Source organism: Neoarius graeffei, chromosome 12 (genome assembly GCF_027579695.1).
Source record: "Neoarius graeffei isolate fNeoGra1 chromosome 12, fNeoGra1.pri, whole genome shotgun sequence".
NCBI classification, from domain to species: domain Eukaryota; kingdom Metazoa; phylum Chordata; class Actinopteri; order Siluriformes; family Ariidae; genus Neoarius; species Neoarius graeffei.
Genome location: NC_083580.1, coordinates 40193672 through 40220346, shown reverse-complemented (window position 1 = coordinate 40220346; position 26675 = coordinate 40193672). Strand labels below are relative to the sequence as shown.

Genomic DNA, 26675 nt, shown 5'->3' with positions numbered 1-26675 from the left:
ACAACAGGAAGCGAGTACGAGTCGACCGTCTGTAGAGAAATACAATGTTAGGACATTTCCAGTTTGGTATCTGCGTTGGGTGTGTTAAACCATGTGGATTTAAGTGGAATAATTGCGAGAAGTCATATGATCAAGACAGCGTTTTAAGGTAAGGCCATTTGGTTATTAATTTTGCCCGCTGTGTCGTGTTCACTTGAGCCTATTTGGTATGCCTTGAACAAGTGCAGGTGTTGCTAGCATCGTGCTTTGAAGTTGACTCAGATGTAACTACAGTCTTAAAAATGTTCGTTTAAAACGGTGTGTCCATGCTCATCATGTTTTACTTTTACTTTTCTTAATAGAGAGTGTGAAATACCGCTGCATCACTTTTATGAGTGATTTTTGCAATAGAACACTAAGTTAGTGTCACTAACCCATAGTAGTAGGATGAGTGGGTTCATGGATTTCGGTCTGTTGATTGAGAGAACCATGGTGTTTGTGTTGTTCCAGCGAGAGTGTTGTTCTGTTTCATGTGTGTGTGTGTGTGTGTGTGTGCGTGCGTGCGACTAACTACTGTATTTGAAATGCACACTCGCTTGACTGGATCTGGATATGTAAGGCTGTAATCGGGTGGAATCCGCGTCTCCTTCAGTTTATCTAGAGCAGATGTAAAACCTGCGACTGTTAAACCACAGCTGTGCGCGTCTGCTTCTAAAATAACCTGTCCTTCGTAATCGTGTTAACTGAGAATTGTCATTGACAGACAGGCTTCAGATTCTTCCGTCATCACTAAAAAAAAAAAAAAAAACGTCGTTTTTACGGATTAGGCCTATAAGTAGTAGGCAGTTTAACGAAATATTGCAATTGCAAGCTTAAAAGGATTTCGGACGCCTGATTGGTTAAAATGCAGGAAATTGCATCTAAGAAATACAAAATTTTCTGGGGGAGGACCCCCAGACCCCCCTTCAAAAAAATGTCCCAGGTCACGTCACAGCACCCCCTGCCGACAATGTCTTCCCGCGCCGCTGTATAAAACTTTTTTAAACGCATCGGTATCGGGGTACTAGCCTTAGTATTACTTCGTATCATATCGGGGGGGGGGATCGGTGATATCGCCCACCCCTGCTGTATAAGACCAGTTCTGGGACCCCGCATGCGCGCGCTTCCGAACCCGCAGGAGACAGGCGCGGGGCAGTGGGCGGAGCCAAAAACGCAGTTTGCGAGCAGTTACTGCAACAGTGCGCGCTGCTGCACACATCTGTCTTCCAATTATGGATTTTTACCGTCACTGCTTCGCACCGTTGAGTATTCGGATCTGCAGCTCTTCATTAAAGACGTCGGAGTTCCTTAGGCGACACTGACATACCCAGAAACTGTGACAGCGCGAGCCGGTTCGGTCCTCTACTGTATAAGGATTTTGTGTGTGTGTGTGTGTGTGTGTGAGAGGGAGAGAGAGAGAGAGAGAGAGAGAGAACGATCAACATCAGCTTGTTCTATGCCGTCTGGATGTGGTAACTGCGTGTGCTGACTATCGGATCTGAGTCGATGTTGCGGATCATGGACACCGGCTTCCATGCTTTCTATTTCCAGCCACACTGCCTTATACATGGATGAGGAAATAGACACCCGCAAAATCAACAGCAGCTTCCTCCGCGACCACAGTTATGCAACAGAAGGTAGTCAAAATTTAGATGATTTCAATCTTTTGAATTGCTGAATTGCCCCCTGCTTTTCTCGCGCGCCTCGAGGCCCAGTGTATAAAATGTTTGACAGAGCGGTAGAACTGCACGCGCAATGATGTCGAATAAGTGCTTTGTGTAATGTGGTGGTTTTTAATTTTTTGAATTGTATGAAATACATTCAGAATGTTTAACTCGTCTATTGGGCAAATGAGAAGCAGCATGATTAACACCCTCAGTAGATTCACCGCATTAACACTGGCGCATAAAGAGCTGAACATAATTTTGAGCTGGTTTGTTATAAATGCAGTAGACTAGTTTGGTGTGTTGGAATTAATGGATTTAACTAGAACCACATACGCAGCTTTGGGGCATGAAAACAGCATATGGTAATTAGAGATGCCATACTATTCGAGTTGGCCTGGAACGCTGACTCGGTATCAGACTGGAGAGAACATGGTTTTGATCCGAGGACATTTTTGTCTAAGATGTGATGTGATGTTTGTGTTAAGGTTTGTGTTCAGATGTTGTGGTCTTGTACGTGAACATGTGACTCATGTTGCCACCACTTGCAACTTGTAATCAAACACATGCACAAAGTAGATTTGCTTACTCAGAGCTCTGACATTAGAATTGTCTCATCTCATTATCTGTAGCCGCTTTATCCTGTTTTACAGGGTCGCAGGCAAGCTGGAGCCTTTCCCAGCTGACTACGGGCAAGAGGAGGGGTACACCCTGGACAAGTCGCCAGGTCATCACAGGGCTGACACATAGACACAGACAACCATTCACACCTACGGTCAATTTAGAGTCACCAGTTAACCTAACCTTCATGTCTTTGGACTGTGGGGAAAACCGGAGCACCTGGAGGAAACCCATGCGAGCACGGGGAAAACATGAAAACTCCACACAGAAAGGCCCTTGCCACGGGGCTTGAGCCCGGACCTTCTTGCTGTGAGGCGACAGCGCTAACCACTACACCACCCATTAGAATTGTATTAGAAATAATTAAAAAAGACTATTTTCGTGTCTCTGTTGCTTTCGTGAACTGAAGGTGGAGTTTTGAGTTTAGAAGCTTACAATTATTTCCATCATTCACATCGTTAAAAATAAAAGTGGAGCCTAGAATGAATGTCTGCCTGTCTCTTCCCTCCCTAAAAACCCATTTACATTGCTCACATCCAGTGACTGTTAATGGATGTGGTCATGCTCAAAATGCTGCTGTGTAAGTGAAATTACTTTGCTACCAATAAACAAGAGATTAAAAAAAAGTGTAAGAGATGGAAAGTGATGAAAATTTTAAAATGTATTGCTTGGGCTTATAAGCAGGGTATACAATTTTTATGTGAATAATTTAAAAATGGTTTAAGGAATTCAAACAATTATGAGTAATGAAACATTTCGTAAATTAATTGTTTAATTACTCATCTCATCTCATTATCTCTAGCTGCTTTATCCTGTTCTACACTCTAAAAAATAATGGGGCCAGTACCGGTTCTTCAGGGCGATGCCATAGAAGAACCTTTTTCAGGGCTTCAAAGAACTGTTCATGCAACAGTTCTTTAAAGAACCATTTAAACCATTTGTTTGAGCAGTGAAGACAGATTTGTGTAAACATAACCTATGTGCATTGACCAGCAAATGGTAAGAGAATGCCAGGCTCTGAAGAACCATTTCCAATGTGAAGAACCTTTCGCATAATGTAATGGTTCATCACAGAGTTTTGACTCTCCATGGAACCATCCAGAGATTTGAAGAACCACTGAAGCACCTTTATTTTTTAGAGTGTACAGGGTCGCAGGCTGAGCCTATCCCAGCTGACTACGGGCAAAAGGCGGGGTACACCCTGGACAAGTCGCCAGGTCATCACAGGGCCAACACATAGCCTAACCTGCATGTCTTTGGACTGTGGGGGAAACCGGAGCACCTGGAGGAAACCCATGCGGACACGGGGAGAACATGCAAACTCCGCACAGAAAGGCCCTCGCCTGCCACGGGGCTTGAACCCGGACCTTCTTGCTGTGAGGCGACAGCACTAACCACTACACCACCGTGCCGCCCTGTTTAATTACTCATTATTTAATATTTATTTTAATTATTTGTGTATCAACAGCAATAACTTTTAAATGACACATGCCAACCTACAATATCCCCTGCACTTCACATCCCGCAGGGCTTTCCCCAGAAAAAAAATATCAGAACGGTGCTACTGATGCAGAGCCCAGCTCATAAGGGCTGGCCCGGCCTGGAGGGCCTCGAAGTGTGCTGGGGGGTCCAGGAGCATGGTCCCATGGAAAATTTTGAAATTAGAGACTTCAAATGGTGCATTCTGGTGGCATCTAGAGCTGATTTAAGGCACAATTCTCATCCTTATTAAATTTGCTGTTTTTTACCTTGTCAAATGTGCAAGGGGCAAAATTTAAAAGGCAAAATTAGATTTGAAATGAAAACACTTCGTAGCATGCCTCTTCATTTTCCAATTCCAGGATGCCAGAAACAGAATCGAGATCAAATCATGTAACAGCTCCATCTAGCGACCAGCGCCTAGAACGTGGTTTTATGTATGGTTGTGAATGGCAGTCAGCGCATGCAGTGAAACCCTTTTTCACTTCTGGGTTGAGTACCAGGATAGTCTGGACCAGGGCTATTTAATTAGTTCGTAATGAGGGCCAGTTCATGAAAAGTATCCCAAATGAGGGGCTTGAGAAATACCACTGGAAATATGAGTAAAGTACAACAACAGCAGAGGAGTTTCTTACATGTATTTTGTAACTGCATAACAACATCAGTGCATTGTATTGTTTTAAGACAAAGGCCCAAATCTTTCTACATTCAAATGGCATGTTAGGAAATCAGTTCAGGTGAGCCATATCACATTTAGAATTTCACTCATTTAACTAAGACTTAATTGCACACAACGGTACCAAAAAAAAAGACAAGCGCATAGTATGGTATGACCCAGAGGAAAATATTACTGCTTACAACAGTCTTGTCTTTGTCTCACAGAAATAAATAAGATCTTACTGAATTTTGATCTGTTTCTCCTAAAATCCCTTTAGGATCCAAAAAAAAGTATTTTAAGATCTTAAGTTGAATTTAAATTGTACTTAATTGGGTTTTGATAATAGAATATTTCTTAGGAGTTTAAATTAAGAAGTAACGTTATGAGACATGGGCCAGATCTTACTGAATTCTGACTTGTTTTTCGTAAAACCCCTTTAGGAAAAAAGAGAGAGAGAGAGATGAAGCTCAATGTAAGAGCTGATTTGTTTCTGAAAGACAAAGATAAGACTGTTGTAAGAAGCAATGTTTTTCCTCTAGGGAATTATATGACAAAATACCAGTGCAGTGTTTTATCAAGGCAAAGTAATTCTATTGAAATTGCATCAGACCTTTCAAAAATCAGCCAACATTTGCCATCTAATGAGAGAAATGACGTTTTTTTCGATTTAGCAATAGCAGTGAAGTCAGGTGTATACATGATCAGGGCAATATGCATACAATGGTGCAGATTGTGGGCAGTGAGGGATGTGCGATTATTAGTTTTAATGGCATTCATGTGTGAGAATGACGATTCGCATGTGTAAGTACTGCCAAACATTGTGAGGTTAAAAAGAGCAAGACCCCTTGAACAGGGGAATTTCTCATAGCTGACGTAATGAGTCCAAAGCTTTTCAGAACCTCCCAGCTGTAATGACTGTCGCAGGTCATCTGATGACTGAATGTCAATGAGTTTGAGTTATAAAGATGCTTCATTTAATTGAAGCATGTTTATTCTTCATTTTGTCTAACTAACGTGCTAGCAAAAACAGAAGAGCGGAGACATAAGAGCAGAGAACAGCGCATGCATCTGGACATGTTTTTTTCACTACTTAAAGGGCTGGTACAAATTGCCTTGCAGGGCAGACCCGGCCCGAGGGCCGCCAATTGAATAGCCCGGGTATAAACCTATATATTATAATATCTTCCTATTTCTGTAGTTATTACTCATTTTCAGAGGGGAACAGAAGATATTTAGGTGCAGAAAGTACTCTGCATTGTTCAATTTATGGTGTTTTGTTGTTGTTTTTTTTTTGGTGTGCAAGTGACAGTGCAGCGCTGACGTTGCACAGCGCGGCGGAGCGCCACATATCCATGCTTTGGGGAAAGCCCCGTCCCATATAGACCCCTTGCACATGGCGTCACGCATCACGCGATAATTTCACTTGGGGGACAAACAGAGACTGTCTTTCATGGAAACAAGGCTTAATCTGTTTTAAATATAGTTCAGTTTAGTGCTGTTTTTGGTTTTTCAAATAGAGAAACAGATAAAAGGTATTACCGTCTCCCCGCTATCAAGAAAAATGTTAACAAAGATAAGCAAATGCTTCAAGAACACCAAAGAAATGAGTGGTTAAAGAGAATACGATGAGAGGATCTAAGCCTGAAAATTCCAGAGAAATTTGCGAATACCCGAGTTTGTAGTGATCATTTTATTTCACGTAAGAACTTGTATTTAAAAAAATCGAAAGTCGTAAGTGAGTATGGAAGAGTTTGCATAAGGATCTCATTTTATTTCTGCTTGCATTCAAGTTAGCTTCTTCATGAGTGTTTGATTTTCTTACAGATGAACCCAGCGGTGCGGGAAGACATTGTCGGCAGGGGGTGCTGTGACGTGACCTGGGACATTTTTTTGAAGGGGGGTCTGGGGGTCCTCCCCCAGAAAATTTTGTATTTCTTAGATGCAATTTCCTGCATTTTAACCAATCAGGCGTCCGAAATCCTTTTAAGCTTGCAATTGCAATATTTCGTTAAACTGCCTACTACTTATAGGCCTAATCCGTAAAAACGACGTTTTTTTTTTTTAGTGATGACGGAAGAATCTGAAGCCTGTCTGTCAATGACAATTCTCAGTTAACACGATTACGAAGGACAGGTTATTTTAGAAGCAGAAGCGCACAGCTGTGGTTTAACAGTCGCAGGTTTTACATCTGCTCTAGATAAACTGAAGGAGACGCGGATTCCACCCGATTACAGCCTTACATACCCAGATCCAGTCAAGCGAGTGTGCATTTCAAATACAGTAGTTAGTCGCACGCACGCACACACACACACACACACACACACACATGAAACAGAACAACACTCTCGCTGGAACAACACAAACACCATAGTTCTCTCAATCAACAGACCGAAATCCATGAACCCACTCATCCTACTACTATGGGTTAGTGACACTAACTTAGTGTTCTATTGCAAAAATCACTCATAAAAGTGATGGAGCGGTATTTCACACTCTCCATTAAGAAAAGTAAAAGTAAAACATGATGAGCATGGACACACCGTTTTAAACGAACATTTTTTAAGACTGTAGTTACATCTGAGTCAACTTCAAAGCACGATGCTAGCAACACCTGCACTTGTTCGAGGCATACCAAATAGGCTCAAGTGAACACGACACAGCGGGCAAAATTAATAACCAAATGGCCTTACCTTAAAACGCTGTCTTGATCATATGACTTCTCGCAATTATTCCACTTAAATCCACACGGTTTAACACACCCAACGCAGATACCAAACTGGAAATGTCCTAACATTGTATTTCTCTACAGACGGTCGACTCATACTCGCTTCCTGTTGTAATTTCGCACGCTGAAAAGCTGAACGTCAATGTCACGACAAAAAAAATTCTGATGGTCCACTAGGCTACATATTAAGTTATAAGTTTTAATTAAATCCTTTTTTAAATAACTAAAATGTAGCCCTCATCATCCTACATCTAAAACATGACATATAAAATCAGCAGAGCCAAATGAAAACAAATAAATAAACAAATATATTTTCATGTAAGTTTTGTTTTATGTTCATGTCAGTTTTGAGGGTCCACCACCAGGGGGTGCTACCGCACCACCAGGGGGTGCTGCCGCACCCCCCGCACCCCCGGTTCCCGTGCCGGTGGATGAACCAGCTTCCTTATTCAACATGGAAAACCCAGATTGGGCACTAAGCAAACAACTCAGACATAACTCAATAAAAAAACAACAAGGAATGACATGCACAATATATCCTGAAAGAACAGAAAAGATTAAGAGCAGACAGCGCTGAAGCTTTGCTTCTGTTATCAAAGTAACCCAGTCCTGTGCAAAATATCAGCATAGAGCCAGAGTGAACCTACAGTTCAAGAGTGTTCTACACAAACAGACTTAACTTTACAACCACTGCATGCATATGAAATGGAAATAATGTGATTAAGGCAGGAAAAACTATTTTGGATAAAATTGTTACTGTCAGTTGCATACTTCTCAACCTGTGTGACTCAGTTATGCCTTTTGAATAGAGAATAAATGAAGAGGGAACTGAACATTAACCATTTATTGAAATTATTATTACAAGGGTGATTATAGTTACTATGTGACTACAGCTACAATTGGAATATGCTGATTTTGTTAGTGTTTGTAATTATTGTACCATCCTCTATTAGGTAAAATTAAAATAAAATCTTATAATATTGTTTGAAAGTCTAGAGCAAGATATTTTATTTTACAAATAACACTTAAGATATTGTTTTAACAATAATAAGTATCAATGTATAAATGATGGGTGGGTGGAGCACAGAAGGACGGCAGGCCAGAACTAAGTTCACAAAACCCGTTTATTATAGCTTTTCAGCTTGCTTTTCAGCTTTCTTTCACTCACTCACACATCTGTTGTGTCAGGTTGGGGAGAGAGCCTGCTCTGCTCTCGCTCTCTTCCTTAAATAGGGCGTGATCACTGGGGAAGACACACAAACACATTAATCAACCTCAGAGTGGTTTAGTCAGGTTTAGTCTGAGTGTCCTGTGTCACTCGGTATAATCTATCCTTCATAATAGAGAAATAGGGGAAGGACGGGGTGGCGTTTGGCTGGAGCGTTTGACCATCGATTACTCTCACTTGGTCAAACGCATGCCGCAGAGACTCTTCTCGCGATTGCTCTAACGGAAAATCCACGAGGGATTCCCCGAGAGAGGGAGGAGGAGCCTGCTGCTCCTCACTCTGACGCGGTGATGACGTAGACGGCTCTGTGACAGCTGCTCCTGCCAATGCCACACCGGGACCTCCCCCCGCTGAACTACAGCAGGACCCATGCGTCATTAAATTCCGAAATCCCGGTGTGGCAGCGGGGGCGTGGTCAAGCATCGGTCTGTGACCAGAGGGGGGAGTCAGGGAAGGTAAGTGGCAGAATCACTGCACCTGACGTTAATTAATGTGTTTGTGTGTCTTCCCCAGTGACCGCGCCCTATTTAAGGAGAGAGAGCGAGAGCAGAGGGAGCTCTCTCCCCAACCAGATGACTGATGTGTGTGTGTGTGTGTCTGAGTGTGTGTGTGAGACTGCATATAGAAGCTGAAAAGCTGAATAAAAGAGAGTTTTGTGCACTCAGTTCTGGCCTGCCGTCCTTCTGTGCTCCACCCACCTACACGAACTGTCACAGTGGTGCCGGAACCCGGGACGAGAACAGCCCCATGGAGTCCTCCCCCTTCGCCGACCTGATCCACGCCCTTACCACAGCCCAACAGAGCCAGCACCAGGCGCTGCTCACCCTCCGAAAGGAGCAAGAACAACAGTTCGAGGCCCTGGTGCTGGCGCAACAGGAAGATCGTCGGGCATTCCGGCACTTCCTCGCATCGGCGGGGTCCACCATCTCCACTGCCGCGGGCCCTTCCCCCCCACCACCCTCACGAAGATGGGCCCACAGGACGACCCGGAGGCCTTCCTCACGCTCTTTGAGCAGGTAGAAGAGACCTCGGGGTGGCCGGTGGAACAGCGCGCGGCGCGCCTCCTCCCCCTGCTAACGGGAGAGGCGCAGCTGGCCGCGCTACAGCTCCCCATCGACCGCCGGCTGGCCTATGCGGACCTTCGCCGGGCCGTTCTCCAGCGTGTGGGGCGCACCCCCGAGCAACAACATCAGCGCTTCCGCGCTTTGCGCTTGGAGGAAGTCGGCCGGCCGTTCGCGTTTGGCCAGCAACTCCAGGACGCCTGCTGGCAGTGATTGAGGGCCGACAACCGCGACGCTGAGGGCAGAGCTCGAAATTAACTTTTTTTCTTTGTGTCCCCCAGTGGTCCCGAATTCTGTGTTGTATTGTCCCGAATGGAAGCAATAGTGTCCCCATTTTTTTCCTCTCTGAAATAACCAATGGTTAATATTATCATATGAAGTTACTATTATATTTGTAACTATGCGATTTTGAACCCTTTATATCATTTTTACAATAAGTCACAAAACACAAGTGACACGTCCTGTACATCTTCAAAATTACAGTTATTGCATTTTCAGTTTATAAAACTTTGGCGATCTCACTGTATGAACAGATACCCATTTATTTAAAGGGGCCAACTAGCTCATTCAGAAAATGTTTCAACTCCCTACATCTGCAGTACACTTTAGTTGAAAATAAGACCCCTTTTATGTTCATTTCATCTACTTATACCTTGAATATCTGTTGGCATATATAAGGCCAACTTATCATTTTCTCCATTACCATTATCCATTTTTATGTAATATACCTGTTGCCCCATTCAGAGATGTTTTGAAAGCCATCAGCCATACCATCAATGGATGAAATGCCCTTGAGCAAGGCACCTACCCCAACATTGCTACAGGGACTGTAACACTGTAAAAAACTGTAAAGTCACTTTGGATAAAAGTGTCATATCATATAAGTGCAAACAAAGCAATGTAATGCAAGTTTTTTTTATTGTAACCTTTAGTCATAGAAATCATTTACATTATTTACAGTGACTTTTCTGACTTTGCAGTCACAGCGCAGCCACGTTTATAATGGCAGTCTATGGGGCTGAGTGCCTAGTCTGGCTAACGCGACTTCAAAGCTCTGCGAGCATTTGGTCTGGCAAAGATATTAAGCCCAACCGTTTCCCAAAGTGCGTGGTTGACCCGCCTCCCTGAAATGCCTCAGTTTGCTACTGGTCGAAGCCAGAAAAGGCTGTGACGAAGCTTAAACCAATCACATCACTCTTTCCTCTGACGTATGTGACGCGACGGGGCTAACTGGTAGATTAAACTCTTACCGAAGCCGGTCGGGAGCAAGGCGAAAACGTCCTTCCTTTCAATAAATACCTCCAGGGCTGCTCTTTGCTCCGTTTTCAATGAGAACTTGCTCCATGTTCGTAATGTTTCTAGTGAATGAAGCGCTTCCGGCATAGATTCTGTAAATAATCTATGGCTTCCGGTCGCAGTTCTACTATGTCACTGCCTTGAACACGCCTCTACCCAGGGCCGTTGGAGATGCTCAAAGTTGATTGGCTCCCGATTTTTCGGGAGCTTGGAAGAGCTGTAGATAGCTTGCCTGGCCAGACTAAGCTCGCAACAGGCCCTCGTGTTGCGTCACGCTTAGGATGGGCGGGCCCAGGCTACTGAGCGCCTGTCCTCTCCTCACTTTCAGGCTTCTCATGCAAAAACTCGTTTTTAACTCGCTCTAGTGACCTCAATTTTTACACTACAGACAAAAAATTGCATCAGCGTGTTCAGGAGAGCCTTGTGGCACTCAATGTGAAAGAATTTTGTGAATATCTCCTTCCGTTTTCGTGTAAATCCCCGTTGTTTGGAGGGTGCACTCTGAGCAATTACTGCCCTTTCTGTGTCTCTCAGCGCAGCGCGCGGGTGGGGGAGGGGCTGCTTGCTCTCTCTCTCACACACACACACACACACACACACACACACAGAAGGGACGGGCTGCTCCCTCTCAGAGAGACACAGGCTTTCAAGGCAAATCATTCATTCACAGAGTGCAGCTCAGGCCCTGCAATTGTGACTGCTACGCGCACTGCATCACTCTCACAATTTCCCCCCATGTAGAACTTTTTTTCTAGATCTATTTTTTTCCATTGTCCCGGGATTGTCCCAGATATGATAATTTTGTGTCCCGATGACATTTTTTATGGTCCCTGGAACGTCGGGACACCGTTAGTTTCGAGCGCTGGCCGAGGGACTCATCGACCAGGTGGTACTGGAGCAGTTCGTCGCGTGTTTACCAGCGGGAACCGCAGAGTGGGTCCAGTGCCACCGCCCGGCGTCGCTGGATCAGGCAATCGAGCTGGCGGAGGACCATTTGGCGGCTGTCCCAACGGCAGGACAGCAGACAACCTCTTCTCTCTCTCTCTCTCTCTCTCTCCCTCCTCCTCCTGTGTCTCCTCTCTCTCTCCCCCCTCCTCCTGTGTCTCCTCCTCGCCCCATTCCCCCACCGTGGAGGCGGGGGCCGGCGCCACCCCAGCCAGCCCACCGCACCCGCAGTGCCCTCCCGTTTCTCCCTTCTGTGTCTGTCTCCCCCCCCCCAGGTGAGTGAGCCCCAGAGCACTAGTGCAGAGAGGAAGCCCGGGCCGGTTTGCTGGCGCTGCGGGGAGCTGGGCCACCTCCAACAGCAGTGCTCGGTAATGGAGGTGGGCGCAGTGGTTCGGATCTCCGACACGCCAGGAGCCGCCCTTGATCGGGCCGGAGCGTATCGCATACCGGTGAGTATCCAAGGGGATACATATCAGGCGTTGGTGGATTCCGGCTGTAATCAGACCTCAATCCACCAAAGCCTGGTGCAAGACGAGGCATTGGGGGGAGCACAATTGGTGAAGGTGTTGTATGTGCACGGGGATGTTCACAACTACCCTTTAGTGTCAGTTCACATTCTTTTCCGAGGGGAGAAATTTATAGTGAAGGTGGCGGTTAATCCTCGCCTTACCCACGCAATAATTTTGGGGACTGATTGGCCGGGATTTCGGGATTTAATGACACATTTAGTGAAGAGTGGGTCCTGCCATAGTTTAACAGGGGGAGGTCCCGGTGTCGCGTTGGCGGGAGCAGCTGTCACAGAGCCATCTACGTCAGCTCAGCGTCAGAGTGAGGAGCCGCCGGCTCCTCCTCTCTCTTTTGGAGAATCCCTCGTGGATTTTCCATTAGAGCAATCACGAGACGAAACTCTGCGGCATGCGTTTGACCAAGTGAGAGTAATCGATGGTCAAACGCTCCAGCCAAACGCCACCCCGTCCTTCCCCTACTTCGCGATTATGAAGGATAGATTATACCGAGTGACACAGGACACTCAGACTAAAGAGCGAGTCACGCAGCTTTTGATTCCGAAGAGCCGCTGGGAATTGGTATTCCAGGCGGCTCACTTTAATCCCATGGCTGGACACTTAGGGCAGGATAAAACACTAGCCCGAATAATGGCCAGATTCTATTGGCCAGGGATTCGCGGCGATGTCCGTAGGTGGTGTACTGCATGCCGCGAATGCCAGTTAGTAAATCCCGCGGCCATCCCAAAAGCGCCTTTGCGCCCTCTACTGTTAATCGAGACCCCGTTTGAAAGAATTGGGATGGATCTCGTCGGGCCATTAGATCGGTCAACACGAGGGTACCACTTTATATTAGTTCTGGTGGACTATGCAACGCGATACCCGGAAGCCGTGCCTCTTCGCAATATCTCAGCACACAGTATTGCGGAGGCGCTCTTCCGCGTTATCTCCCGAGTTGGAATCCCAAAAGAGATTCTGACTGACCAAGGCACCTTGTTTATGTCACGTACACTGAACGAACTGTATGGGTTGTTGGGTATTAAGCTGATCCGCACCAGTGTGTATCACCCACAAACGGACGGTTTAGTTGAACGGTTCAATCGCACCCTCAAGAATATAATTAAAAAATTCGTAAGTGAGGACGCACGTAATTGGGATAAATTGCTCGAACCCTTGCTATTTGCAGTGCGAGAGGTCCCCCAAGCCTCCACGGGGTTCTCCCCATCTGAATTGTTATACGGGCGTAAGCCGCGCGGCATTCTAGATGTGCTGCGGGAAAATTGGGAGGAGGGACCTTCACCAAGTAAAAATGAAATCCAATATGTTATTGACCTGCGCGCAAAACTCCACACACTCACGCACCTAACTCAGGAGAATTTGCGGCAGGCCCAAGAACGACAAACCCGCCTGTACGACAAGGGTACGCGCCTTAGGGAGTTCGCACCGGGAGATAAAGTACTTGTACTGTTGCCCACATCGAGCTCCAAATTGGTCGCCAAGTGGCAAGGACCCTTTGAGGTCACACGGCGAGTCGGGGACGTTGACTATGAAGTGAGGCGAACGGACAGGGGCGGGGTGCTACAGATTTACCACCTCAACCTGCTCAAACTCTGGAACGAGGAGGTCCCCGTGGCATTGGTGTCGGTGGTTCTGGAGAAGGCGGAGCTGTAGCCGGAGGTTCAAAAGGGAACATTGGCATCACATACCTCTCCGGTCCCCTGTGGAGACCACCTCTCCCCGACCCAACTCGCGGAGGTTGCCCAGTTGCAGACCGAGTTTTTGGATGTGTTCTCACCCCTGCCCCGCCACACCAACCTCATAGAGCACCACATTGAGACGCCCCCGGGGGTGGTAGTGCATAGCCGCCCTTACAGATTACCCGAACACAAGAAAAAAGTGGTTCAGGAAGAACTCGAGGCCATGCTCGAAATGGGCATCGTCGAGGAGTCCCACAGTGACTGGAGCAGCCTGGTGGTCTTGGTACCCAAGGCCGACGGGTCGGTCCAGTTCTGTGTGGACTATAGAAAAGTCAACGCGGTGTCTAAATTTGACACGTACCCAATGCCTCGTATTGATGAGTTGCTCGATCGGCTAGGCACGGCTCGTTTTTACTCGACACTGGATTTAACAAAGGGATATTGGCAGATCCCCTTGAGTCCATTATCCCGAGAAAAAACTGCCTTTTCCACACCGTTTGGCTTACACCAATTTGTCACACTTCCTTTTGGGCTGTTTGGGGCGCCTGCTACGTTTCAGCAGCTGATGGATAGGGTCCTCCACCCCCACGCCACCTATGCGGCCACCTGCCTCGACGACATTATCTATAGCAATGACTGGCCGAGGCACCTCGAACATCTGAGGGCCGTCCTTAGGTCGCTGAGGCGAGCGGGTCTCACAGCCAACCCAAAGAAGTGTGTGATTGGGCGGGTGGAAGTATGGTATCTGGGCTTCCACTTGGGCAACGGGCAGGTGCGTCCCCAAATCAACAAGACAGCAGCAATTGCAGCCTGCCCGAGGCCCAAGACCAAAAAGGGGGTGAGACAGTTCCTGGGGCTGGCTGGCTATTATCGTAGGTTTATACCTAATTATTCGGACGTCACCAGCCCGCTGACTGATCCGACTAAAAAGGGGGCACCAGATCCTGTCCAGTGGACGGAGCAATGCCAGCGGGCTTTTTCTGAGGTAAAGGCTGTACTGTGTGGGGGGCCACTTTTACACTCCCCTGACTTTTCTCTCCCCTTTATGTTACGGACGGATGTGTCGGACAGGGGGCTGGGGGCTGTTTTTTTCCCAGGAGGTGGAGGGGGAGGATCGCCCCGTGCTGTATATCAGTCAGAAGCTGTCGGTGCTTGAGGGGTGCTACAGCACCATTGAGAGAGTGCCTGGCGATCAAGTGGGTGGTCCTCGCCCTCCGTTACTACCTGCTGGGATGCCCTTTCACCCTCTGTTCAGACCACGTGCCCCTCCAGTGGCTCCACCGCATGAAGGATGCCAACGCGCGGATCACCCGTTGGTATCTGGCACTCCAACCCTTTAACTTCAAGGTGATCCACAGGCTGGGGGCGTAGATGGTCGTGGCGGACATCCTCTCCCGTCGGGGGGGAGTCGGCTGCAGGCCGGACAGCCGCACGGCCTGAGTCGGGCGGTGGGGGTATGTGGCAGCGGGGGCGTGGTCAAGCATCGGTCTGTGACCAGAGGGGGGAGTCAGGGAAGGTAAGTGGCAGAATCACTGCACCTGACGTTAATTAATGTGTTTGTATGTCTTCCCCAGTGACCACGCCCTATTTAAGGAGAGAGAGCGAGAGCAGAGGGAGCTCTCTCCCCAACCAGATGACTGATGTGTGTGCATGTGTCTGAGTGTGTGTGAGAGTGTATATAGAAGCTGAAAAGCTGAATAAAAGAGTTTTGTGCACTCAGTTCTGGCCTGTCGTCCTTCTGTGCTCCACCCACCTACACGAACTGTCACACCCGGCCAATCAGTCCTCAAAATTATAGAGTGGGTAAGGCGAAGATTAACCGCCGCCTGTACTCTAAATTTCTCCCCTCGAAACAGAATGTGGACCGAAACTAAAGGGTAGTTGTTAACATCCCCATGCACACACAACACCTTCACCAACTGTGCTCTGCCCAATGCCTCGTCTTGCACCAGGCTTTGGTGGATTGAGATCTGATTACAGCCGGCGTCCACTGAAGCCTGATACGTATCCCCTTGGATACTCACCGGTATGTGATATGCTCCGGCCTGATTGAGGGCGGTTCCTGGCACGTTGGGGATCCGGACCACTGCGCCCACCTCCATCGCCGAGCACTGATGCTGGAGGTGCCCCGGCTCCCCGCAGCGCCAGCACACCGGCCCAGGCTCTCTCTCTGCACCAGTGTTCCGGATATCACTCACCTGAGGGGGGGGAAGACACAGACATGGAAGTAGGAAACGGTAGGACACTGCGGGTGCGGCAGGCCGGCTGGGGTGGAGCCGGCCCCCGCCTCCGCGGTGGGGGAATGGGGCGAGGGCCAGGAACAGAAGGGGGGGGAGAGAGAGAGAGAAGGGAGGGGAGAGGGGGAGACACGCTGTCCTGCCGTTGGAACGGCCGCCATATGGTCCTCCGCCAGCTCAATGGCCTGATCCAGCGACGCCGGGCGATGGCACTGGACCCACTCCGCGGTTCCTTCCGGAAGTCGAGCGATGAACTTTTCTCGGCATCGCGGTTGTCGGCCCTCAGCCACCGGCGGCAGGCGTCCTGGAGTTGCTGGCCAAACGCGAATGGCCGGCCGACCTCCTCCAGGCGCAGCGCGCGGAAGCGCTGCTGCTGCTGTTCCGGAGTGTGACCCATGCGCTGGAGGACGGCCGTGCGGAGGTCCGCATAGACCAGCCAGCTGTCGGCGGGGAGCTGTAGCGCGGCCAGCTGCACCTCGGCCGTGAGCAGGGGGAGGAGGTGCACCGCGCGCTGTTCCACCGGCCAATCCCACGCCTCTGCTCAAAAAGAGCGAGGAAGGCCTTGGGGTCGTCACGCGGGCCCATCTTCGTAAGGGTGAGGTGGGGAGGGCCCACGGTGGTGTAGGTGGTGGACTCCGCCGACGCGAGTAGATGCCGGAACACCTGGCGATCTTCCTGCTGTGCCAACACCAGGGCCTCGAACCTTTGCTCCTGTTCTTTCCAGAGGGCGACCAGCGCCTGGTGCTGGCTCTGTTGGGCTGTGGCGAGGGCATGGATCAAGTCCTTGAAGGGGGAGGACTCCATGGGGCTGTTTTCTCCTGCGCTCCGTCCCGGGTTTCGGTACCACTGTAACAAGTGTTCTAGGTGGGTGGAGCACAGAAGCATGGCAGGCCAGAACCGAGTTCTCAAAAGACTCTTTATTTAGCTTTTCAGCTTTAAACTATACACACATGCACACAAGTATCCAGGTTGGGGAGAAGCTCCCTTCCTCCGCTCTCCCTCTCCTCTTATAGGGCGCGGTCACTGGAGAAGACACACAAACACAGGTTAATTCCCATCAGGTGCAGTGATTCCGCCACTTACCTTCCCCGACTCCGCCCTCCATTCACAGACCGACGCTTGACCACGCCCCCGCTGCCACAATTATGTATTAGATTTCTCATCTCATCTCATTATCTCTAGCCGCTTTATCCTTCTACAGGGTCGCAGGCAAGCTGGAGCCTATCCCAGCTGACTACGGGCGAACGGCGGGGTACACCCTGGACAAGTCGCCAGGTCATCACAGGGCTGACACATAGACACAGACAACCATTCACACTCACATTCACACCTACGGTCAATTTAGAGTCACCAGTTAACCTAACCTGCATGTCTTTGGACTGTGGGGGAAACCGGAGCACCCGGAGGAAACCCACGCGGACACGGGGAGAACATGCAAACTCCGCACAGAAAGGCCCTCGCCAGCCCCGGGGCTCGAACCCAGGACCTTCTTGCTGTGAGGCGACAGCGCTAACCACTACACCACCGTGCCGCCCCTGTATTAGATTTATGCTTTAAAAAACTTAAATCTTAACTTTAAGTGTTCTACATGGTGCCCTTCAACCAGCAGCGGCTCGTGGACATAGATTTTGGTGGTGCGTAGTCTCAAACAACATTAATTTCACAGGCTATCACAACTGATTTATGCTAAAGGCTACAAACTAGTGAACTTTCAGAGAAACCCAGTATTAGGCAATTGAAAGTCAACAACATACAGTCATGCAACATACAGTGCAGCTCATTGTGATCAGTTTTATATGTAACTTTGTTTAGTTGTGTTTGAGATAATATTATTAACCAGGGTTTCCTCTCAAAAACCACATGAAAGATTCTGCTGCAGCTGATATAACTAGCCCCCCAAAAAATGGCCATCTGCATTTTCTCAGCCTTTTCATGAGAGAACAAGTATTTAACATGTATTTCTGATGTATAGACATTATTTACTCTGCTCCTTGCTCTCTCTCAATCTTTGTAATTTACTGTATCTTACAATAGAAATGGTTCTGAGTCTGTACATCATATACACATTGTCTGCACTTACACTTTGCCTTTATTAGATTTAGATTCAGATTATTTGCTATAAAACAAGATATTGGCTGCAACAGAGCCCCACTAGGGGCTTTATGGTAAAATCCTTTTTTCCCCCTCTGCCTGCTAGGAATTTATTGTTAATACTGGCACATCTGCATTGTGGTCCACAAAGCTTTTTTCTATATAATCAGATTTCTACCTGACCAACTCCTTTACCCTAGTCAGCCAGCTGTGTCAGCTTTGTTTTTCAGTTTCCTCAGACCTTTTGATAAAATCAGAGCCCTGACCATTAATCTTTTTTTTTTTAATTCCCTGGCATATTTCTGGTACCTTTTAAGTGAGCTAGAATGAAACCATGTTGTCGCTCATTTTAATAGTGACATGACCTATACCTATTCTAGCCCTGTATCTGCTTTTCTCTGCACTTTACTTTTAGGCTGGCCTCTGATACAGCATTCTCTCCATCCACTCAGCCCTGAGCCTTACATCTCCTGCTAATGCTGTGCATGGAGGGGACACAGCACCATTCAATCTCATCTACAAAACAGAGAATATTAAATGTGCGATAGGACAGTGGAATGCCAATCTCTAATGCTCATAAGCGTATCTTGGCTACCTCTAAATATTTATGATCATAGCTGGCTTTGTGATTTTTTTTTTTTGCATTTAATTTTTTTTGCTCCCCATGTGACTTCAGGTCTGTCAGTCCAGTCAAGAGTCAAAGGCAAGAAAGGGTTGGTGGAAGCTTCGCATGTATGAACACATTTACAGTATCACACCTCAACATATGGCAGAAGATGAGAGAGAAGTGAAAGATATTTTACATCCACCTTGTTTGATTTCATAAGCCAACAAATTTTTAACTTGGAAACAGTTTGATGCTGTTTTTCCCCTTCAATTTTTACTCTTGTAAAAGTATCAATTTTTGTCATTCAAGCAAAGTATTTTTTCCCTAGGTCTCTTAACCTATGCTAATGTGGTTTGCAGACTTATTTGTTCACTCCTTAACTTTGATAGCTACTGATAGATAACTGAAAATGATCTGAACTTTAATTATTTAGTACAAATGAAGCCTTTTACAAGTGTATGTCATTCATTCCATTTTCATATGTGCTATATTCTCCAAGAACTCCAAATCCCAGAATTTCCAGTGTGAAACCATACCCACTGTATTTATACTCCTTAAGTATGCATGCACATTTCTGTGTTTCATTCTCATTTTTCTGCTTATGCTGCCTACTGAGCTCTATTTGGATTAGATTTGTTGATCACGGGGACATCTATAATAAATATTTTTACACATTTCATCAGTGAAAAAACTCTTGCATCCAGCTAACAATAAAATGACCACAGGATTAAGTTTCTAGTAGGTCTGGGTGGTAATTTCTGTGAACCCAAATGTTTACATCACATGGTCAGTTCTTTAATTATCTAATGTTAAATGCTGATAAGTTAACTGTAAATGATAAGAGTTTGCATAGAAACAATGGAATCATTTATGGTATTAATTTATCAGCATTTAACCTGGACTGTCAGTGATACAACTAGTCATTATTTATAGAAATCTAAAGGTTGATGTTATTGTGCTTGTCAATTTAAAGTAATGCTTTATAACTGTAGCCGCTGTTATAATTGCTCCTTTAATCAGACTGCTGAATCTCACTTTTTTAACCCTTTGATGCAAAACATATGCACACCCCTTCTAATGCACAACATGGGTCAAAAATGACCCGCATTCATTTTCCAGGTTATTTCATGCTGACTGAGTTTTTCTTTGCTCTATCTTTTGAAATCAATTTATTTTATGATTGAATATTCCAAGTATTCTTTAAATATCTTGTTTTTAATTACCACAAATCATTAATTTAATTTTTTCTATCCTACTTTATGAACAAAAATACTTTTTATATTACTACACATGGGTCATCCAAGTGTGATTTAAAATTAAATGTCTTAATACTATAATAATAATTTGTTTCAAGTAATTACTTTAGCAGTGAATGGGGCCAGTTATTTGTTTATTAACTATGTAGTTAGCTAAGCCAACTACAATAAAATTAGCTAACTAAAGTAGAATATGTCAACAGCTAGGTAGCTAATAGTAATTATTTGTAACTTTCTGACAAGTAATCTACTCACAAGGTAACCTAAACATAATCAATTTTTTTCTAAGGTAATGTTAGAACAATTGAAAAACATTACTTACATGTATTAGATGGGCAAAGGGCGCTGTGCTGAGCTGTGAAATGTCTGACACAAGCACAATTCACAGTTCCCACCAAACGCTGTAGTAAATGCATGCGGGTCGTTTCTGACCCATGTGTGTAAACTTGATGTAGAATTACAAAAGCTGTGCTTGTTCATAACTTAAGAAAGGAAAAATAAAATGATTTGTGCTAAACAAAAACAAGATATTTACTGCATATTTGGAAAAGTAAATGACAAAATGAATTTATTTCAAAAGTACATCATAGAAACACTCAGCCATACATGAAATAACCTGGAAAATGAATGCAGGTCGTTTTTGACCCATGTTGTGCATTAGAAGGGTAGTGATACAAAAAGGGTTTTTATTCAAAAAGTAAGAAAGGAAAAAATAAAATAAGGATGTATGATGATCAAAAACAAGTTAATTGAGGAATACCTTGAATACTGAATGATGGAATTAATTTATTGCAAAGATATAGAAGATAAAACTCAGCCGGGTCACTTTTGACCCATGTTTTGCATCAAAGGGTTAAAGGATATATTTTCTTAGTCCTCCTGAAAATACTTTCACATGTAGCATGTGAAGTCAAAATTTTACCACCCAGAAGTATACGGTTGATTCCCTCTCCTAAAGCACTGATTTTTCATTTTGTGATTCAGGAAGTGTTTAATATTGGGGAGAGGGTCACTGATGTGAGTGCTATAAGACTAGAATATGGCAAGCAGCAGCAGTCAAACATCTTTTTTTCCTGACGAGGTGACATCTGCATAGAAAATCATAGATGTGTGATCAGGCGACGTGTCATGTGTGATCATGTTGTTTTGATCAGGCACCCACTGAGTTTGCTGCAAAACAGTAGGTAATTCAGAATATACAGTGTCTTGCAGAAAGTATTTATCCCCTTGGTGTTTGTCCTGTTTTGTTGCATTACAAGATGGAATTAAAATGGAGTTTTGGAGGGTTATCACCATTTGATTTACACAACACGCCGGGTGAATACCTATGCACACTCCAGATTTCTGTTTTTTCATCTTAATTATTGTTTGTGTCACAATAAAACAACAATTTTCACCTTTAAATTTGTAGGCATGTTGTTTAAATCAAATGGAGCTAACCGCCCAAAAATCCATGTTAATTTCAGCTTGTAATGCGACAAAACAGGACAAACACCAAGGGGGATAAATACTTTTGCAAGATACTGTAATTTTCTTGCTGATTCAGACTGAAATAAAATTGCAGAGTAGTAGTACCTGTAAAATAAGAAATTAGCCCAGGACCCCAGGTAAATCGAATCCTGTCAGGATCAAGTTTTTGTTACTTGTTTTCTGGTCTGTGTTTGCCATGCATGACCTTTTTTTCCCCCTTGTCAGTTTGCCTCGTTTCTTCCTCAGTTGGTTTGTGCAGAACTGTGACCTTATTTTCCACACAACAGCTGAGAGAAAAAAGAAAAATTTGTCTCCCTTTCCCAATGCCTCATTTTTTTGGGCTAGTTTCAAGTCTTATGTGTTTTTGAGATATAATTCAGCTGGAAATTTTGCTGAAGCCTGGCAATTGTGAATAATGCTATTCCCTCTTCTATATGCACTTCACTGTCAGTGAGAAGTGTGTGCGCGTGCGTGTGTGTGTGCGCGCACTTGCATTTATTATTTTGTTGCGCCCAATGACCGGGAGCACACCAACAGTATGGGGCCCAACAACCTTGTATAGTCCAAAATCATGGGCCCCACACCAATTCCAATTTAATCTAGCTCAGGCGCCTCCCCTGATATGCCTCTTGCCTCCCCCCTTTTCCCACAAGGTGATAAAGTATGGGTATGTGTGTAAAAACTGTGAGAGAAATTTTTGCTCTCTAGTGCCCCTGGAGCTGGGTATAAGGTATTGCCGCAGATCCACACTTCTGGAAGTGTGTATCATCTTAGCCAATCAAATGAGACATTTACCCCCTTCAGGAAGGGCGTGGGCATGGCTTTAGGTGCTCTCAGCCACAACTTGGTGTCAACAGCAAGCTACAAATGGAATAAAACTGCATACAGCTACCAGTGCAAGAGTTTGGGTGATGGTTAACGAAGTTCCCCTGGAAACACTAGCTTGTTGTCAGATGACACTGTGGTCCAAGAGCTCGTGCACTTCAGTCTCTTTACTTCAGCACTGTTGCCGTTTAGTTTAATCCTTGGCATGAAGAGCTAGGCTGTGGTAAGTTGCATGCAGCAGCTGTTTGGAGAGAAACAACTGGCAGTTGGCATAAACTGGTTTGTGACTGGATTGGGATGACAACACAGGCAGCAGATGAAGATGATGATATGGACTTTAATGACTGGACACGGGTTCCAAGTGGGAGATGGTGAGGTAAAATAAATGTGAGGCAGGATAGGGATGTAAGGGTGTTTGCTAGTCAGGGCTATAAAAGAAGCATGGAGGAGAATTATAATTCAGAAGAAAGTGACTGGGTTATTCGCAGGAAGGTGGAGAGGAAGGAATTTAAAATAATACTTAAATTTAAGAAGGAACATGAACAGGTAACTCTAAATCTAATAATGTTGTCTAGGGAGCTGGGAAAAAAAAAGCTAGGAGAAGTGGAAATGGCCAAGATTCTTTGAGATGGGAACTTGTTAGTAGAATGTAAAAATGAAGAACAGAGAAATAAAGTGTTGCCTATTGAAAGTATTTGTAAAAAGGCAGTATGTGAAAAGAGTTCTGGGTGAGAATAAGGTGACCCGTGGAGTTATAACTGGCATTCCCATTCATGAAGATATGGAGGAATTAAAGCGAAACATTCAAGGAGGTGAGGTGAGAAGATTGAACAGTTTGTTGAGAACAGTGAATGGTGAGAGAGAGGAAAGTTTGTTAGTGCTACTAGAGTTTCAGGACTTGATACTCCCAGATAAAGTAAAGATAGGCTGTATGAGTTTCCCAGTCAGGCCTTATGTTATTCCTCCGTTACGATGTTACAAATGCCAGAGGTATGGGCACATAGTGATGGCCTGCAAAGGAAAGCAAAGGTGTCCCAAATGCTGAGATGAACATAGATTTGAGGATTGTGAAGGACATGTACAGGCTAAATGTTGTAATTGTGGTGGCCAGCACAGTGTGACATATGGGGGTTGTGAAATTAGGAAAAGAGCAGTGGAGATTCAGCAAGTGAAAACGGTTAACAACATCAGTTATGCTGAAGCAGTGAAGAGAGTGCAAGGACAGAAGGCAACAGATAAAAGTTCAAAATCAGGAGGAGGTCAAAGAGGCCTGCAGAACGGGACATGGATAAGCTAATTTTGTTTATTGCCAATGTTATCAACTGCACAGATCAAGATAAACACAAAACAGAGAAAATTAGGATAATTGTGAAGGGAGCTGAAAAATTCTTGGATATGAAAGATCAATCCTGGGAACAAATCAACAGAAGGCTTGAGGCAGATGGGAAACCAGCAGCCTGTGGAGAGAAGACTGGTTGATCATTCTTCAGTGGAATGCAAGGAGTTTAATAGCAAATGGTCAGGAATTTAAAGACTTTATTAACAGTTTCAGAAATAAACCAGATATATGTATTCAGGAAACTTGGCTTAAACCAGAATTAGATTTTATAATTAAAGGATATGAGTATACATAGAGTGGAGGGAAATGGAGGTGGCTGTATAATGTTTGTACATCAAAAATTGCAATATAGGATTTTGAAGAAAGGTAAACATTTAGAGATTATAGCAATTGAAGTTTGGACAAAATATGGTATCATTAAAGTACTTAATTTTTACAACCCTTGTAAGAAGCTTTCATTGGAGTCACTAGAGGAACTATCTCTAAACCTGGATGGAAAAAGTATATGTTGTGGAGATTTTAATTCATGTAGTACATTTATGGGATGGTTATAATGATGGGAATGGAGAAGTGATTGAAGAGCTAATGGATATCAAAAGCCTAGTATGCCTCAATGATGGAAATGGCACAAGAATAGATGTAAGAAGTGATACAGAATTTGCCATAGATCTTACCTTAGTATCTGAATCTATGGCGGGTATTTGCACTTGGGAAATTATAAAGGAAACAACCATAGGAAGTGACTATTATCCTATAATAATTGAGATAGGTATGAATCTAGAAGAATATAATACTGGAGGATTAGGTAGATGGGTTTTCAACAGTGCTGATTGGGAAAAATTCAAACAGATTAGTGATAAAGAAATGCAAAAAGTGGATGTTAATCAGGATGTTGATGAATTAAACCTGCCTGTCTGTGATGCCATTCTAGGGGCCGCAAAACAAACAATTCAAAGGAAAAGACCTCAGCATAAAAAGAAAATTGTGCCATGGTGGACAAAGGAATCTCGAAATAAAGCTTTTACAATGTTAAAAAGAAAACTTCTAGAATTGTATTGAATATAAAAAAAGGTTGCAAGCCAAAGTAAGGAAAACAATTAAAAGTGCAAATAAAGTTTTTTGGAGGACATTTTGTAATTCAGTAGGAAGAGAAACAGAAATTGTTAAAATATGGGAAATGATAAAATAATGAATGAGATTAAAAGAGAGTATCCAATCTTAATTGACAATACAATTTCAGCTGTGACATGAGGAGAAAGTGGAGTTGTTAGTACAAACTTTTGTAAAAGTTCATAGCTCCAATAATATTATTGAAGAGGGGCAAAGAGGAAGGGACGCTACTGTGGTTGAGAATGAGGAACTATTACAGCAAGATGAAGACAGCATCTTCATCTTGCTGTACCATTCACAAAGGCAAAATTGAATCATGCACTCAGAAAAACTAAGAAATCATCACCAGGAAAAGATGAAATATGTTACATCAAAGGACATTTTACTGAAATTGTATAATAAAGTTTGGGAAAATGGGGAAATTACCACAAGTGTGGAAAGAAGCTGTCATAGTCCCAATATGTATGCCAGGAAAAGATTGCACAAACCCAAGGAACTATAGGCCTAATGTATTAACTTCCAATATGCAAAATTATGGAGAGAATGGTAAATGAAAGATTAACATATTACAGTTGTGGTCAGAAGTTTACATACAGTGATATGAATGTCATGCCAATATTTGAGCTTTCAGTAATTCCTTTGAACTGTTCTTTTTCTGTGGCAGAATGTACAGCATACATCTTTAATTAAAAAAAAAACTAGAATTTGGTGCACAAGTTAATTTTCTTTGGGTTTTCTGAAATCAACACAGAGTCAAAATTATACATACAGTGTCAAAAATATCCATACAGCACACCTAATATTTGGGTAAAATGTCTCCGCAAGATTCACCTTGACCAAACATTTTTGTTTACCATGAACAAGCTTCTGGCAGAATTCTGGTTGGATATTTCATGACTCTTCATGGTAGATTTGGTAGAGTAAAACAAGTCAGGACTTGTTTTAAGCTTAATGTTAGCCTGATTTATCCTCTACAACCAGCTCTGATGCATGTTTGGGTTTATTGTCCTGTTGTAATTCCCAAGTCATGTTCAAGTTTCTGATGGTTTATGCTGAAGATTTCTGAGGTAGTCCTCCTCATAGACATCCTATTATTACGTAGACGGAGCATCGAACGTAAATTCTAAAAGCGCTGACGAGACGCGGGGCCGCCATCTTGGAGTGGTGATACGCTGCACTCAGTGTAATGCTCTGGCTCGCATTTTTTTTGTCATACATGTAGCTATGATAAAGGATAGCGGCAGGGTTATTATTCATAGTTGGCTTCACGTTAATAGAATATCCTGATATTGAGTGAACAGACGTCGGAGATTGTTGAAGTTGAGGAAACGGTGATTAATATCCTACAAAAAATGTGTGAATACTAAATACATTAGATATAAACAGCTTAACGTTTTTCTATCGGCTACAACCACCAATCTGTTGCAATGGATAGGGTAAATTCAGGTAAAGTGGGACACTTTTTTTTAAATAAAATGTGGTTTTAACAATCTAAATCCATTATAATGATTCAAATGTGTGTATGTTTTCTTTAAATAGATTGTTAAGAACATATCCAAGGGGAAATTAATCTAGTCAGTGAATTTATAAGAGCCTTTTACATCCTTCAACACAATCTTTGTATCTTTTTAACTGTCAAACAATAACCGTTTATTGCAACACGCCTCATCTGTTATAAACAGTTGTGTATGAGGAACAATTTGTTCGCTCATTTCTCTTGAAAAGATCATGGAATGAGATGGCGAAGTGTAATCTTGTAGCATTTCCTCTACTGTTATTTACAGGTTACTTTAACCGACAAACTTTTTTTTTTGAAACCGAGAAAAATTTGACAGGTTAACGTAG

General features: G+C 44.4%; 1 protein-coding gene across 4 annotated transcripts in view; it reads left to right on the top strand.

The window, feature by feature from the left end:
• The first annotated feature begins 1217 nt into the window (after positions 1 to 1217).
• Positions 1218 to 26675, top strand: part of ppp2r2bb (protein phosphatase 2, regulatory subunit B, beta b) — a 181602-nt gene continuing 156144 nt past the window's right edge. For all 4 annotated transcript variants that reach the window (XR_009655734.1, XR_009655733.1, XM_060935889.1 and 1 more), the window contains exon 1: positions 1218 to 1655. Coding sequence is in view for 2 of the 4 variants with exons in the window: in XM_060935889.1 (XP_060791872.1) it covers positions 1553 to 1655 (103 nt within the window). In the remaining 2 variants the exon portion in view is untranslated. The remainder of the gene's footprint in view (positions 1656 to 26675) is intronic.